The 18,672-nt window shown below is 35.9% G+C and overlaps 1 protein-coding gene across 11 annotated transcripts in view; it reads right to left on the minus strand.

Moving 5' to 3' along the window:
- Nucleotides 1-18,672, minus strand: part of trp (transient receptor potential) — a 95,291-nt gene that overhangs the window by 68,012 nt on the left and 8,607 nt on the right. For all 11 annotated transcript variants that reach the window (XM_073959555.1, XM_073959554.1, XM_073959556.1 and 8 more), the window contains 2 exons: nucleotides 2,661-2,901; nucleotides 2,453-2,595 (listed from right to left, as the gene is read on the minus strand). In XM_073959555.1, coding sequence (XP_073815656.1) covers nucleotides 2,453-2,595; nucleotides 2,661-2,901 — 384 coding nt within the window. The remainder of the gene's footprint in view (nucleotides 1-2,452; nucleotides 2,596-2,660; nucleotides 2,902-18,672) is intronic.

The following is an 18,672-nucleotide window of genomic DNA, read 5'->3' on the forward strand; positions in this document are numbered from 1 at the left end:
TCCCGATGACATTCACAACAACATCTATTGTAAATTGTGGTGGTTCGATTTCTGAAGGAAGAGATATAATGCGACGTGGTATTCTTCTCGTCGCCTTGTCACTCCCGGGTTGCCCGACAAACTGTAGATTACTTGCGCAGCAATCGGATCAGTCAGCGCAACGTTGCCAAACGTGACTGAGGTCCTACCTTCCTGCTTTCCAGGGTTCGAGGGTGACTTAACCGTTGCCCACAATTCACTTATTCCGGCTCCTATTTGCAATGTTCCATCACCGACCAACCTGTTAACTTCCAGAGTCAGCTCCCCCTGGTTCTGTGGTCACTGGTATCGGTAGGAAGAAGCTTATTATGCTCATTTGCTAATCCAATCGCCTCTGCTGGGAAATTTGGTCTCACTTCGGGTATTCGACCAGCTGGTATATGGCGAGCAAGTGCAGCAGCATCCTTTCTACTACCTTTCCTTTCTAATATCGGAAAGGTTGAAGTGGAGAATAGCGAATCCTTTGAAACTACGTCAATTAGCTTTCCCATGATTGATGCAAGTGCGACGTTCAGAGGTGATCAAATAGAGCGGGGACAATTATGGGTAGATGGTCTGATCCATGGCACAATTACACAGGTAGTGGTTAATCGAATATGAACAGTCAAATCCCTTTATAAAAAAATATTTATACCCTCAGCATTTATGCTAACACTTTCATACGGGCAAAATGTGCCTCATCGAAATAATGGTTTTAGACCCCAAGTATGTTTGGACCAATTTGGAGTTGATTGAGCCATGTCCGTCCGTATGTTTATCTGTCTGGCTGGCTGGAGCGCACGATAACTCTCGAACAAATCTACCGATTCGGTCCAAAATTTGGCTTTCATAATATTTTGTCCAAATTTAGTTTAAGTTCGAAGATGGGTTATATTGGTCCACTCCTTCCGGTACCTCCCCCACAAAAGTTCGAAAATTTGTGCGCCCCATAACTCTTGAAGGGAGTAACCGATTTGGTCCATACTTTGTACATCGTAAAATGTCTACCAGACTTAGATGTGGCTCCAATATGGATTCAATCGGTCCACTCCTTCGAGTACCTCCTACAGAAAATTTCGGAAAAGTTCAGTTTAGGACCTGCCATCGAATCACTTTGTTTTTTGTTATTGCAACTTGTATTCACTGCCCCCCATTCGATTGTACAAGTTTCATCAGGGGCAATTCCATACTTCCTGAGAAAATAGCCTGAAAGGTGAAAACCCCTATGACACTGGGTGTAGTGGTTGGAGAGCAAGATAACTCTTGAACGGATCTGTCGATTCGATTCCAAAATGTGGCCTTCGTAATATTTTGTGTAAACTTAGTTTAAGTTCGAAGATAAGCCATATCGGTCCACCCCTTCATGTACCTCCTCCCAAAAAGTTCAAAAATGTTCGGAAAAAGTGTGTGCACGATAACTCTTGATGGGAGTGACCGATTTGGTCCATAATTTACACATTCTAATATATCTACCAGGTCAGGTTCGAATATGGACTATATTTGTCCACTATTGTACCTCCCACACAAAATTTTGGATAAATTTATTTTAAGACTTGCCCTCGATTCACTTTGATTTTTGTTGAAGCAACTTGCATTCGCTGCCTCAATTGCGATAGTAAAAGTTTTTTCAGGGGCAAGTCCATACTTCTTTAGCAAACAGTCCGAAAGTTGCAAAAAAACCCTATGGCACCAGCTGGAGAGCTCGAACCGATTCGAAGGTGGTGCTTATAGGTCCACCCCTTCCGGTACCTCCCCCACAAAAGTTCAAATATATTCGCTAAAATTGAACGCGGGTTATTAGAGCCAGGCTCATGTTTGCACATGTCTTCTAAAGGTTAAAGTCTTTACCGTTTGAAGGCATCCTGTGGACTAAATACCTAATATAAACTCTATAAACTACTTCTACGTTTCAAAAAGCAAATGACACTTACATATGCCTACATACATACGTATTTCCATTACAATTTTGAAATTTTTTTCTTTCGTTTTGATAATGCTATCCAGATCGTAGTTAGTTGACCTTTACTATGATTCAAACGTTAATGACACCTTATTATTGAAAAGTATGTCAGAGGTTATGCAGAACTGACCCACTTAGTAGTTTAACCACGAAACGCCGATTACTGATTAATGTGTCAAGTGTTCTGCCAAAAATGACAATTTATCCAACAAAAATGACAACTCTCATTACTTTTCTATTTTCAGCTTGTATCGAAAACGAAACAATTTGGGTAAATAGAAAATTTGTTGCAATCACCCAACCCAATCACCTACCGTAGTCAATGAAAATCACGTTTTTCTACTGCTAACACAGATAACACATCATCATGGACGTGTCATTTTTCTATTGGACTAGCTAAATTACCAGCTTCAGTGTACACAAAAGTGCACACACAAAATAACACATTATGCTTGCTACATGCTTCAAGCTTACTTGACATCATGAGGCATCGGTAAAGTGGCACCACGATCCAGGAGAATTTTTAGAATTTCATAATTGTTACGGTGGGCAGCCAATATAAGGGGTGTAATGTCCGGTGTAAATGTTGATTTAGCACGATCCACAGCCTCCCAACTCTGTTGGAAAAACGAGAAACAGAAAAAATAAATATATTCCTTGTTGTGTTGGTGCTTCAACTTACATATGGTGTACCCTCCTTATGATGTTGTTCCTCCCACATCAGCAACTCTTCAACAGCTTCCACATATTCTTCCGAGATAGCATGCAACAATGCATCGCCCACTTCGATACCCTCTTCAAGCAATAATATAATTAAATCATAATTTTCATTTTCAATCGCCGATATCAGAGCCGAACGATTCATGGGATCCTTACAGTTGAGATTGAATTCTTTGGGATTGTTCTTGTTATCATGTATTATACTGTAAATAAGAGAGATAAGAGATAAGAGAATGGAAAAGAAATTGTAATAGTGATAAATAAATAAAAAAGATATACATATGTATGTAATTCCAATGTGTAATGCATACTTTTATATCCCGTTTGCACTTAACAGGATTTAATAAGCCAACTGGGTTTCAATTGTCAATTCCATAGCGCAAACATCAAATAAATCCTCTTAAAGAAGGTTAACCCGGCAAAAAGCTCTAATGCAAACGCCTTTTTAAGGAGATGTAAAAAAAGTGGATGTAACTACATATGGTTCGTTTTAGTACGAGGGGCACTAAAAAACCTTTTGGCCTAGGCAACACGCAGTGTCGCCAGGCGTCATTTGACATTTTTTGGAAGTTTGACAGTTTTTAGCCTAAACGTAATCAGTAGTGGGATTCTCTAACTCATTTTTTGAGTACCGACAAAATTCGGTAACATTAAAACGCAAAATTATGAATGGAAAGTTTAACAAAAGTTGACAACACTGTTACTATCGGTAGAACTTTACGACTATTTTTTATTTGTCGCTAACTTACCGAAAAAATCGTTAATTACCGAATTTATAAACATTTTAATTTTACCCATTTTTGTCGGTAACTCAGAAAAAATAAGCCGTGTGTGAACGGATAATTCAAGAACGCAGTGCTATATACCATGAGATAGAGTCATTCTTTTGCATTTATTCCACCAACTAACATTTTATATTGCATGAACACCTGGCCGCAAAAAATGGGTTTTCTCGTTAGATCCACAAATAGACTCTTGCGCAAAGAAATTGTGAACAAAAACAATCACGGTGCTCTAAACGACATTTATAAGATCGTCACAGACGACGAATCTTGGATCTATGCTTAGGAGCTGGAAACAAGACAGGAATTGACCGTTTGGGTCTTCGAAAGCGAGCTAAATCCAACGAAAGTAGTTCATGGAAGAAAACCTTCGAAGCAAATAGTCGCCTGTTTCTTCGCCAAACTGACCGTGTGGCGACTATACGGCTTGAAAAATATAGGAAGGTTTATTCTGAGTGTAACACTACAATTTGTTTGCCTGAAGTCTACTGAGGAATTCGAAAAGCGAACAAGAAACGACGAATCGTTCTGCATCATGACAATGCGAGCTCTCCCACATCGATTCAAACCAGCGCATGTTTGATCGGACAAAACGTGGAATTGATGGGTCAAGCGCCGTACAGCGCTGACTGAGGATCCAATGACTTCATTTGATTGCAGCACATCAAGAAAAAAAGGCGTGGTCAACGATTTTCGTAGCCAGAAGATGCTGTAAAAGCGTTCAAAAACCATGTTTTGGAATTGTCTCAATCAAGCCCATGAAAACAACCCAACAAAACAACCCAAACTTTCCAAAAATGCACACTGCGAGTTGCCTAGGCCAGAAGTATTTCTAGTGCCCCTCGTATGAACATAATCATTGGTATTTTCACAAATCAGCAGTATTGAGACATCAATGCATTGTGGACCTAACCTGCGACAAAAATCGAAAAATTGATATCAGCAATTGTTGCTGGACAATTCAGCAAATTGTCTGTAAACATATCATATTTTAATATTCCAGCGATGTTTTTTGTAATTTATAGCGGTATTTAAGAAAGCAAAAGAGAAGAAGTTGACATTTACGAATGCTTTCTTTAAGACTTTAAAAACGTCAGTAAGCTTGTGACTTGTTATAAGGCAAATAAATAAAAATTTAAAACACAATTTTTTTCGAAATGGAAATTTAGCTTAAGGTATTTCAATTACTTTTACATACAAATTTGTACGAAGTAGTCGCATTAAATGTGCTCGAAATTAAATTTTTTATACCCTCAGCATTTATGCTAACGAGGGTGTATGGTAACATGGGGCGTCTTCGCCGCGTTTTTGTTCAAACTGTTCTCATATCGACACCGTTAAAGTTTTGTCAAATACTATTTTTGGTAAAAATATGTATAAGCATATCTTGGCTATAAGTTTTAATATATAAAATATATAATATACATTATGCGAAAAAGGAACATGTTTTCTATTGAATAATCAAAAAAAAAAAAATAATAATAATAATCTAAAATTCACAAAAACTACCAGATTCTAGTACTAAATTGAAATAGGTACCTTGAATTTAGGTACACAAATCATAATATTATTAAAACAAGATACCTTTAGGATAATATTTGATTTCAACTTCACATTATAGTGTGCTATATCTATGGCATAAAGAATTTAAGTTAAACATGCCAAATTTCTAACATTAACCCACCACACCCCTATCATGGCGTAGGCGCCCCACAGTGTCACGACCGTGGCCAAAAATGGTAAAAACTAAATACTTCGTTGAACAAATTTATTGATGGGGAGTGATAGAAAACATATTAATTAAGAAGAATCTGAATTTTGGTACTGATACGTGAAGTAGTTTTTGCTATATGAGGATTTAAATCCGACAATTTTAGTTAATACGTATTTTTGTGTGTTTTTTCTAAAATTAATAAATTATATTATGCGTTAATATTTAAAATTTAAAAGTAACGGTCTCTACAAAAATGGTTCCTAATTTCTCTTGGGATGTAATAAACTTGGATACACTTTTGTTTGCATGTAAATATTAATCATATGGTGTTTACATTTACCCAAACATGTATTACTAAGTTTATTACTTTTCTGAAGCAAATGTTAAATTGAGTGGAGTGGGAAAAAAATTTTATAAAAGTGTATATCGATATTTTTTGCTGTATGAGTATTAAAGTGAGTACTTCAAATATATCAAGGTCCCAGGTGCAGAGGTTTGCAGACGAATGGGTCATTTCTCTTTTTCAGCGACCACCTCATTGAGAGGATACCCCCTTTTTTAACAAATCGTTTTGCGGTGTTGGCTATAGCGCGAAAACGAATGAACCAATCATCATATATTTTTTGGGCTTATTAAGTACCTAATAACCTTGCTTTAAAACGAGAGAAATTTCAAAAATTTCAATTTTAAAAAAAATTGTGAACAGCAAAAATCAAAATTCGATTTTTTACAAAAAATTGACCACTTCTTGACCACTAATCGGTCAAAAAAAAATTTTAAAGGAAGACAAGACAAGAGTTTGATATATCCAATATGCTCGCAAACAATATGAAGATTAACCACCAAATTTCAGTCATATCGGGTGGATATTGAGGCCACAACACTCAAAATACCGAAAATGAGGAGGCACGGTTCTATGGGGGCTATAGGAAGACGAGGACCTATACCGACATATTTCTGGTGGAAGGTTATAAGTCTCCCAACGGAGACTTAATACCAATTTTCAGCCATTTCGGTGTGATAATCAGGCTAAAACCTCCAAAATGCCGAAAATCGGGAGATACCGTCCTATGGGGGCTATATGAAGGCGTGGACCTATGCAGACAAATTTCAAGGTGAAGGTATAATGCCCCCTACGAAGACTAAATACCAAATTTCAGCAACTTCGGTGTAATAATGAGGCTAAAATCTTCAAAATACCGATAATCGGGAGGTACCGTTGTATGGGGGCTATATCAAAACGTGGACCTAAGCCCACAATTCTCTGTTGGAATGTTTGATACCTCTGCCGAAGACTAACTACAAAATTTGAATACTTTCGGTTGGTCATTGTGTCTAAAACATTCAAAATACCGAAAATCGGGAGGTACGGTTCTATGGGGGCTATATCAAAACGTGGACCGAGCAACCCAATTTTTTTGTCCTGAAGATTGTAAGTCAATAATAGGTACTTGTACCAAAATTGATGCACCTACGACAACTCCTTTTATTTTTGGCCACAGTTAGTATGAACTCGCGACATTGTGCGCCCCGCCCCTTACATATTCCATAATATTAACATATTGACATTTGTAATTACTTTTTTTCATGCGAATTATTGGGATTTATATTCTTCAGTAGTTATGTTCTAACGGTACAAAATAAGTTTTTGATATCACAAAAGGTAAAGAAGATATCGCAAAACATACCTACCATAATTATTTTGTCCAATACCCTGAAAACACAAAACAGCGTGCGTCCGCTATCATACCTATGACTCAACTGCCAACTTTTGGGAGATGATATATCTTCATTAAGCTCACAATTTTGCCTTTACCGGATTTTTTCTAGCACTTGTAGTTTGCGGGAAAATCGGCACTGATGTAGTCGCCCCAGTGGCGAAAGCGCCCCATGTTACCATATACACTTTAACGGCAAAATGTGCCTCATCGAAATAATGGTTTTAGACCCCAAGTATGTTTGGACGAAATCTGTTTCAGACAATTTGGTGTTGAATTAGCAACGTCCGTCCGTCTGTCTGTCTGTCTGGCTGATGCGCACGACAACTCTCGAAAGGATGAACTGATTTGGCCCAAAATTTGGCTTTCTTAATATTTTGTCCAAACTTAGTTTAAATTCGAAGATGGGTTATATCGGTCCACTTCTCCCGTTACCTATCCAACAAAAGTTCGAAAATGTTCGGAAAATTTGTGCGCACGATAACATTTGAAGGGAGTGACCGATTTGGTCCATTCTTTGCACATCGTAAAATTTTTACCAGACTTAGATGATGTTCCAATATGGACTCAATCGGTCCGCTCCTTCGCGTACCTCCCACACAAAATAGTTCAGTTTAGGACCTGCTCTCGAATCACTTAGATTTTTGTTATAATAACTTGTATTCACTGCCCGCATATAATAGTATAAGTTTTATCAAGCGCAAGTCTATACTTCCTGAGAAAATAGCCTGAAATGTGCATAGAACCCCTATGACACCGTGTGTAGTGGTTGGAGCGCAAGATAACTCTCGGGGTTCACAACTACCGGTACTTCACACCCCCCCCACCCTCTTATTTTTAAAAAATGTTACTAAAATGGTATAGACGACAACTCTTGAAAGGGGTAACCAATTTGGTCCAAACTTTGGATCTCCTAATATTTTGTCTACATTTAGTTTAACGTCTAAAATGGCCTAACCTCCCACACAAAAGTTTAACATTTGTGTTCAAGTGCAGTTTAGGTTCAATGAGAATACCAAATACCAAATTGCAGCCAATACTGGCCGAAAATCAGATAAAAGCTTAAAAATACCTGAAATTGGGAGGTACCGTTATATGGTGGCTATACCAAAACCTCGACTTATGTCCACAATTTTAATGTTTCTGACTACTGGGAACTCCAAATAATAAATTACAGCCAATTCGAGTCAAAAATGTAAATAAAGGCTTCAAAACACCTTTTATTAAACAAATATGTAAAAGTAATTATAATACCTATAACTAAAACCTCCATTTCGAAAAAATTAGTTTATCTTTTAAATTTTAAGTTATTTGCCTTATAAGAATTCACAAACTTTCTGACGTTTTTTTTAAAGTCTTTGAGAGAGCATTCGTAAAGGTCAACATCTTCTGTTTTGCTTTCTTAAGTACCGTTAAAAATTACAAAAACATTGCTGGAATATTCAAATATGATATGTTTAGAGATAATTTGCTGAATTTATTTATTTATTTACTAGCAGACCCCGGTCCGCGTTACTGGCCCATCGTAATGAGTTTTAATGAAAACTTTTTATGGACTTTATGCTTGACAATTCAGAAATAAGTATTTTCTATCTCACTTCGGTCCATTGTCAACCCGGGGAGGATTTAAAATTTATCAACAGATTTTGTCTGTAACCTTTCATTTCACTTACGGACTTTGTCGGATTTTTTCGCCCATTGATGTTCTTTAGTATTTATTATAGTCCATGTCTTTATCATAAAGCGATCTAATTTTAAATATTTAAAAATGGTCGAATTCTGCCTCTTATTGAGATTTATATGTTTTAGTTTTTCATGACTGATGGACCGTTGAGTCTCACCACTTAAGGAAATATGTAAGTATATCGTTTTTCTTGATCGGGGCACAAGCACCGTTGTCTCGAAAGTTAATTTGCAAGCCGATGCACTCATAAGTTTATCAAATATAGCGATTATAAAACAATAGGCCTCCGAAATTTGTCTACAAATATATAGCATTTTGGACCTGAACATTTTCTGAAAATTGCATGAAATTAGGTTCAGTAGTTTTGAAAAAATAATGTATTGAAAAGAGTGGGCGTGTTCATCAGTTTTTATGATATAACATATTTAAAAAAGTAGGCGTGTCCGGTATTTTGGCTCCAAATATGTACCTAGGGCACACACAACCCCATTGCCTCCGCAAATTTATGCTGAAACCGGTATAATCATAAGTTTGGCTTATGCATACAGCGTTTGAAAAAAAACCGTAGGGAAGGTACCCCACCTCCTCCGAAATTCATAAAATATACATAACAACGGCAAACATTGAGCTTTTGCTGCAAATTTGGTGGAAATCGGTACAGTAGTATTGGAGATATCTATATATATAAAAAAGGATGATGTTAGTTACTACGCTTATAACTCAAGAACGGCTGAACAGATTTTGACAATTCGTACCAATTCGGAATCGACTCATGGCAGAAAAAGATAAAACCTAAAAAACCGCGAAAATCTGCGAAAAATGTGCAAAAATATTTTTTGAAAAAAGTCAAATTTTCTACACTTTTTTATCGAGCTTTTGCGTTTGGAGTATACCGTGACACATTTTTGGACAGATTTTGGCGAAAATTTTACATGCACCAACAGCGAATGACATTTTTGTGTTTCTATTATGTCAATTTTTGAAAGTTCTGGATATACTTTTATTTACAATCTTTTTGAATAAATTAATTAAAAAACAATTTGCTTTCTGCTGTATCCAAACTATTCTTTATGCAAGTTAACAGCGAAAATTAAAGGTGACTTTAGTCCAAAAAGGATATTAGTTGTTTCAGCGGTGTAAACATTATCTAATCGATTTCAAAAAGCAAAGAGATTTCACTCCTTATTGTTTTGCCGTGAAATAGTTTTTAACCGTACGCAATGAAAATTAGGCAGGATCTCATGTGTTTGTAAAATTAATGTCTTGGCAGAACGCAGAGCGGGAAAGCCAGTACTCCATTGGAATGATTAAGTTATCAACGATATCGAAAAGCGTAATATTTAAAATTGGAATGAATGAAATCAAGAAACAGAAGGGGTTGGAATTCTATTCTTAGTGCAGCTTATGCGAAAAGTTTTTGTACCACAAATAAGTAACCACGAAGATTTTTATTCACATAAATATTTAACTATAATTTACTTATGTCGTTAACTTTCCTGTCGCAATCACAATGCCGGGAGTCAGAACTTCAACGTTCAAATCTACACCAAAGCTCTAGAAGAAATGCTCCAAATGGTGGTTTGAATGGAGATTTATTACGTTTGCATAACTGACTACTTACTGCTCACACTATTCTGTTTGAATTCTGCCAGTTTATTGGGACAACTACTGGATTATACAGCTTCAGTGGACAATTTAATTATGACATTTGCCTATACCAATAAAAAATAAGAGTCATAACATTCCCTATCATAGACATCAGTAGTGCGATTCTCTAACACATTTTTTGAGCTACCGACAAAAATCGTCAAAATTAAAATGCTTATAAATTCGGTAATTAACGATATTTTTCGGTAAGTTAGCGACCAAGAGAAAGTAGTGGTAAAGTTCTACCGATAGCAACAGTGTTGTCAACTTTTATTTTAACTTTTCATTCATAATTTTGCGTTTTAATTTTACCGACATTTGTCGTTAACTCAAAAAATGAGTTAGAGAATCGCACTACAGGCATAAGTTTGACTTTAAATTCTCATGTTCCATTATACAAAATCTTTGATTCTAAACGGCACTTGGGTGACATACGTCCAAAATAGAAATGACCGTAGAAGTTGCTTCATCTAAAATAGCGACCACCCATCTTGAATATTACCAATTCACTCACGCGTTATTAAAATTAAAACAAATGTGCGATATAAAATTAAATCATACAAAATCTCAGCAAATGGATTCATTAAGTTTCCGAAAAATATTCATAATTTAATCTTAACGAAAAGGGACCCATCCTTTTATTAAAAATCCCGGACCCAATAGCTACCCATATTAGCAACAACTGCTTGAGTTTGCTTTAAGCGGATAAATTAACTCTATCGAACGGGAATATTAATTTGCATCAACTGTGCAACTAATTTTAACAAATTTAAATCGTACATGCAAATAAATAGCAAGACTGTCCGTATAAATATGAGTTTCCGAATGTAGAAAATTGTCTAACCACATCTATGATGCGATAAACCTAACCAGTTACCAAAACGATCGTCTCTTAGAGACTGATGTGTGATACACATCTCTTAGCTAGATACCATTTTTTTAATAAAAACTATTTAGTTCATATGGCTCAATTAAGTACATTAATTAAAATCTGATGAATAATAACTTCGCATAATTGGGCAAAAATTAAATACAAGTCCAACGTCAAAGATTCTAAATCGTCTTTCAAACCAGCGTGATAGTAATCTTAATAATGTTTGATTTTATATCACCAATTGCATGTAGAATTCGGCAGATCGCATATAACAGGGAATTTGTACACCACAAAGTCCGGAAGAAATTTAGACGAATAATAAATGTGGTCACCACAAAACGATCGGACTTATCTCTTCAAATTGGACTTACTTTTCTGAAAAAGTTCCAAACTGAGCACTTGAATCACGGCATTACCTGCATTTAATAATCGCTCATATTCAATAATCGCTCATACCGCGTTGAAATTCAGTTAATTATTATATTATAGCATTGAAAACGCTAAAAGTTGTCACAATTTTATCTCAACGAAAAAGGATCCCATCTTCCGAACCTTTCTGAAAACCATCGATTGTGAAACGAACATGCCCGTGATGATATAACTTTGCTTCAACATTTTTAATTTATACCTGGAAATGCATTATTTACTCAAAAAATGCATCTTAACCTTAATTTACATCAGGCACCTTCCCTAGAGGTAATTGTAAGTTTACAAGAGAGAGTCGAGGAAAACGGAAACACTTTACCTCTTAATACCCTTTCCCTCCGACAGACTGACAATTCACACAAGTAAAATTGCTCAGTGTAAAGATTCTAAATCAACCTAAATTGTTCAAAACAAAAAATTATTTGCACTTGGTCTCGGATACCCTGCAACGTGATAACTGTATTATATGTCTGAACAAAAGTCATCAAGTTCAATACCTAACAGACTGCGAGACGAAGTTCGCCGGGTTCTCTAGTATATAATATAATAATAATTGTTCCACAAACATCCCAGATGGGACAAGGGAGACTTCTCTCATATCAATGAGTTCGGGGTGCACTCATTCGTATTAGCTCAATGATACTGTTACTACTGTTTATTGCCGAGTCCGAACGGCGTGTCCTAAGACACCACTTGTAGAGAAGATTTTACATGGCTGAAATACTCAGGAAATGTCGCCAACATCACTGAGGGGTATTTTGCCACCGTTGAAAATTTGATGTTGACTGGCCTGGGAATCGAACCCACGACCTTTAGCGCGCAAGGCATGTGTGCATACCATTGCACCACGGTGGCACCACGGTAGATTGTAGATTAACCCGTTAATTTTTAAACCGATACATGTGTAGTTTTTGCAAATATGGCGTTTTTTAAAAATATCGCATAGGGGAGGAACCCCGCCCCCTCTGGAATTCAATAAAATATGTAGCCTTTTTCGGGGGGCCATCCCTGTACATTCCCTGACAATTTCAGGAAAAGCGGTTCAGTAGTTTTTGCAGAAAAAAATTAAATTGAAAATAGAAAAAAGTGGCGTGGTAAAATTTTAGTTCCATAAAACCTAAGTTGGGTTATGACAGCATTTGAGTTTTATTCAGAAATATATAGCTGTTTTTTTTTTAAATATGGCAAAGGGAAGTACCCCACTTCCTTCGAAATTCAAGAAAATATTCATCCTATTATTACCCGGGACTATCTGTGGACATTCCCTGACAATTTCAGGAAAATCAGTCCAGTAGTTTTTTTAGAAAAGATTAAAATTGAAAATTTAAAAAAAACGGGCGTAAAAGTGGTCGTGGCCAAATTTTCATTTTATAAAAACCTAAGTTGGATTATGACGAACATTTCAAAAAAAGAATTATCAAAATAGGTCCAGCCGTTCTCAACCGATGTCATTGCCAACGAACGACAATTGATTTTTATTTATAAAGATATAGCATTTTTAAAGAAATAGGGTATAGGGGATGTACCCCGCCCCATCCGAAATTCAACAAAATGTGTAGCCCATTTTAACAGGGGGCCATCCTTGTACATTCCCTGACAATTGCAGAAAAATCGGTTCAGTAGTTTTTGTAGAAAGGATAAAAAGTGGATGTAAAAGTGGGCGTGGTCAAATTTTCTTTTCATTTGAGTTTTATTCATAAAGATATAGCTTTTTTTAAACATGACAAAGGGATGTACCCCACTCCCTTCAAAATTCAAAAAAATATGCATCCTATTTTCACCCGGGGCTATCTCTGTACATTCCACCGACATTACGTTTGTGGCATATAACAATCAATACTTTGGCTTATGAACAACATTTTGAAAAACAATTCTTTTTTTTTTGGTTTTTGAGATTTTTGATAAGACCAATTCAAATTTTTGGAAAATTGCTGAAGATAAAATGATTACTTAACTTACATAGCACCTATAGTTTTTTGCGAGAAAACTTAAAATTATAAAAGAAAATTACCTTTTTAAGACTTTCTAAAAAATTTTTAACAAAAATAAAACGGAATCGCGGTTTCTTTTGAATATACTGAACATTTTGAGGTTGTTTTTGAAGTAAATGCTCTCTACTCTCGCAAGCAGTTAAAAAATAGATTTTTCTAACTGCTTATGTTTCAGGCCAAATTCTTGGAATTACAAAAGCCAAATGAAACTTTTTAAGCGTGGAACGACAGATAAGAGATAATACTATAAGAGAATGCAAACAAAGCACAAAAAATTGTGAAAATAACCGAGCTTTACATACATTTTTTACCAATTCCTTATTGTTGTTAAAATTTTTACAAAAAAATATATTAACCATTTTACTTGAAAAACTGTTCCATCGCAGTCCTGTCCGTTAATATTATTTTAAACTGGTATCTTGCTACAACTTTGCTTTATTTTTAATAAGTCTCCTAGGTATAGCCGTTTATGAGTAAACCGTATTTTCTCTGCTAAAATCTCATTTGGCCTGTCTTTTGAACAAAAACAAAAGATGCGTATTGTCTCTTACGCATAGGAATTTGGGAAGACAAACGAAAAAAGGGCTGAAACAGATTATTGTGCCTCAAAACATCAAAAAAATTACATTGAGCAAATTTGTGTTCGTGGGTTTTTACTAAAAGAATTCTTTACATTGCTTAGTCGCAGGTCACACTATAGTGGTTTCATTGAAATTTTAGGTGGTCTTAAATCGTGTTTCCCACTACAGCAACTTCATCATATTACTCTAGTATGGAACTCGACCTAGGAACCCTTGGTTTCATGAAATTATTTCAAGGAAACCCTTTTGTGTGGCCAAGGACTTAAGAGTTCTTTTGTTTTCATATTTTCTATCATTCTTATAAGAATTATTTATGTACCAAATAAAATTGGAATCACTTCTTAAGACAGTCATTTCGACTGCTGAAATAGTAAATTGGCAAATGTACAGTTTTAAGTGTTTTTTGGGATAACTCGGTGTGGATGCCATAAAACTGTAAAAGTTATTTTGCTTTTGGCTTTTTACGACCAATTCATATTCCACAATTCGCATTATGTGCACAACTTCTAAAACTAGTATTTATTTTTGCTCATAAAGAATTAATTTATTATCATTTCTAGAAATAATAATAATATAAATTACAGAAAGCGCTCAATGTAGAAGATGATGACTAAGCTTTTGGATTACTGAGGTAAAAAATTTGCGGATTACAGAGCCTACAGTGTAAATATTTTTAAAAGACATCAAGACTGGTTGCCAGAATTTTGCTTGCTCCTGAACATTTTTGACAAGATGAACGATAGGAAACCAGAATTTCTCTGACAGAAGATCAACGATTGGACACCAGAATTAGTTTTTTAGTCAGCATTAGTTCTCTGTCAACAAAATTACTATTAGCCTTAGAAATTCTTTGTGATAAAATCCCCGATTGACCACCAACATTTCATTATGACTTCCAGGATTGGCCACCAAAATGACTTTATGCAAATAACTACAATTGGAAATAACAAAATATCCATGATTGTTCTCTATGAAAATAACCTGTTTGAGCCCCTGAATTGTCTGTTAAAAGAAACACGATTGGAAGTCACAATTTTTCTATTAACAGATTCACGTTTTGTCACCAGAATGTGTCTACTTAAAATACAAGATTGGAAGTCAGAAATTGTCTACTAATAACCCATGTTTTGGCACAAGAACTTTCATAATAACAGGCCCTCGTGTGGGAACCCTAATAACACTGTGTGAAATTTTTTGAGTCATGGAAATTTAGTCATTTTCTGACACCGCAGCGTTGTAAAAAAGAAGATGTCTCACCATGTTTTCCCATCACTTTTATAACTCCTAAATCCTGCCTGTCAATTAAAAAATATATATATTACATCCAAATCTGAACCGATTTCAATATGCACAAATAAATAAATTTGTCGAAGCCAAAGAACATTATTTTAAACTACATCCCACTTTAAATAAAACTTGTTGTTTCAAAATTTAAAAACAACAAAACCCGAGATTTAAGCTGAATTATTTTACAACAATTATTTTAAATATTTTAAGATATTCCTATGGTTTTATGATTACATTGTCTTTCTTAAGTTTCGGTCATTAAACTACGTTGGTCTTACCGAAGTGAATGGTACTTACATATATCATCTCGATGTGAATTACAGCCTATTCCTGAAGTTTACTGACGACGGCCTCCAATTTGATAAATTATATGCTCAAAAATATATGTGACTATTATTCAATTGAACATTCATATATTAAAACCGATTTATGATTTTGCAAAGTGTTCTAAAAACAAGAAAAAATTGGTGAATATCGTCATACATCGTCAGCAATAAAAGTCTAAAACAAGGTTTACATCATTATTATATAACAAATTTTTGGTAACATGAACTTCCAAAATGTTGGTCCGGTGGGTCCCATCCCGAAATGAAATCCTGGGTACGTCCCTGGTACATTCCCTGACAATTTCAGGAAAATCAGTTCAGTAGTTTTTTTCAGAAAAAATTAAAAATGAAAATTGAAAAAAAAAACGGGCGTAAAAGTGGACGTGGTCAAACTTTCATTTCATAAAAACCTAAGTCGGGTTATGGCGAACGTTTCACAAAAAGAGTTATCCAAATCAGTTCAGCCGTTCTCAACTGTTGCCATTACCAACGAACGACATTTAATTTTTATTTATAAAGATTTATTTTTTTATTTCATAACATGCAATTTTAAGCCGTATGGCCGATAACAATGAAATTACAAGTGTAACTACTCCAGTGTAATAATAATTATAAAAAATCGGTATTAAGATTTTTCGATTTTTGTCGCTGGTTGGGACCACAGAGCAACGATCTCATATATCGCCCATAGAACCGTACTCTTCGATTTTGGGAATGTTTAAGGTTTTAATTGCATTGTCTCACTGAAATAGTTGATATTTGACATTTAGTCTTCGCTTGGGCTATAAAACGTTGTAGGTCAACGCTTTGACATAGCCCCATAGAACGGTACGTTCCGATTTTCGGTATTTGATGGTTTAAGCCACATTATCACAAACATTTTTAGTCTCCGTTGTAGCTGTAACATATTTCTACACAAAACTCTCGGTATAAGTACACTTTTTAGTATTGCCCCTATAGAACTGTATCGCCCGATTTTCGGCTGAAACCTGGTTCCAATACAAAGCTAGGTCGACTTATTTTAGAAAACAACAGGGTTTGATTCTGAGTGATAACCAGCGTACCTAAAAATACTTTATGAAACATTTCCAATGGTTTCGTTTCGTATTTGCCATAGACGAAACGAAACATAGGCCACGTCGACCAACCTCGCTGTATGTTTTCGTTTTGTTTACATTCGTCAGTGCGAACAAAACGAATAGCGAAAAGTTCTCAATTTCACAACAACAGATAGGAAACGAAAAAGACCAAAACCCATTTGAATGATTCAAAAACATTTGGTAGTTGATAAAACATCCACGGTAGTATGTTCCAAGTATGTTGATGTTAGCACATATGGTTTTGAAGCCATCAAATGTATGTGTGTGTGTGAATGTCTCATTGATCATTTCGCACAACAAATGTTTGCTTTGTTTTGTTCGTGAACGAAATAACTAGGCACAGAAAAGCTTGTGGTTTTGTTTTTAGAACGAAATGATTAAGAGAAACTGAAAAATTTGTGACATGGTGTAATTGGCATGGGAATCGTTTTGTTTCTTTGCGTTCATTGGTGATGACTGAACCGAGCTAAGGACAGAGTAATGATTGTAACAATTCTCTCTATTTTTTGGGTTGCGGTGGCGCCGACTGAATGCTGGCCAAGTGAGTATTGTAGCAACTAAACTTACGAATTGAGTGTCCCATTGGCCGAAACTTAGCATATCGTAAAATTTCTTCCAAACGTATATCAAGGTTCAAGGAAATCTATTTTAGAAAACATCTTCGGGTACCTCTCACACAAAAGTTCAACATTTTTAGTAAAGTGCAATTTAGGGATTGTTCGAGGATCGTTTGCAAGTTTTTGACCGAAAGTACTTCTTGTGGTCCTGCGTTTTTCGTGGTCAAGACCATGCTCGGCCGGGCCGAACTTGTTATACCCTTCAAACGAGATGTATTGAAGTAAAATGGAACAATTAGTTTACTTTCGTTTATGAAGAAGACTAAGTACCAAATTTCAGGCGTGGACCTATACTGACAAATTAAGAGGAGAAAGTTAATTACCCCCAACGAAGACTAAATACCAAATTTCAGTCATTTCGATGGATTATTGCGGCCACAACCTTCAAAATACCGAAAATCGGGAGGTACTGTTCTACGGGGGCTATATAAATGCGTGGACAAACGAACCAGTACCGACAAATTTCTGTCGGTGTCTTTCTACCGAAAGTTGTACACCCCTAACGTAGACTGAGTACCAAATTTCCGTCATTTTGGAGGAATATTGAGAACACAAACTTCAAAATACCGGAAATCGGGAGGTACCGTTCTATGGGGGCTATATGAAGGCGTGGGCCTATGCCGACGGATTTCATAGGAAAGTTGTATATCCCAAATGAAAACTAAATACCAAATTTCAGCCATTTCGGTGGAATATTGAGGCCACAACCTTCAAAATACCGGAAATCGGGAGGAATCGTTCTATTTGGGCTATATGAAGGCGTTGACCAATACTGACAAATTTCTGGGAGAAAGTTTTGTGCTCCCAACATAAGCTAAGTACCAAATTTCAGCCATTTCGGTGCGATAATGAGGCTAATACTTTCAAAATACCGAAAATCTGTTGGGACCGTTCTATGGTGGCTATATCAAAACGTGGACCGATATAGCAATGCCTGATTGATTGGCATTGGTCAAAACTTTGTACATCGTAATATTTTTTTTCAAACATAGATCAGCAGCGAATATGGACGGACTATAGGTCCACTCTCTCGTGCAGTTATCCCAAAAGCTATGCGAATATGGACGGACTATATCGGTCCACTCTCTCGTGCAGTTAATGGACATGTCTAGAATGGTTTTGAAAATGTAGAAAGGCCTCGCGGCTCATTTTACGACAGTATACTTTTATCGGGTGCTTTTACCCAAAAGCTATAAGGACCCTACGGCCACCAACTAAGCTGAATCT

The sequence above is a fragment of the Musca autumnalis genome, unplaced genomic scaffold, assembly GCF_047663935.1.
Source record: "Musca autumnalis isolate F117 unplaced genomic scaffold, ASM4766393v1 scaffold_1, whole genome shotgun sequence".
Lineage (NCBI taxonomy): Eukaryota > Metazoa > Arthropoda > Insecta > Diptera > Muscidae > Musca > Musca autumnalis.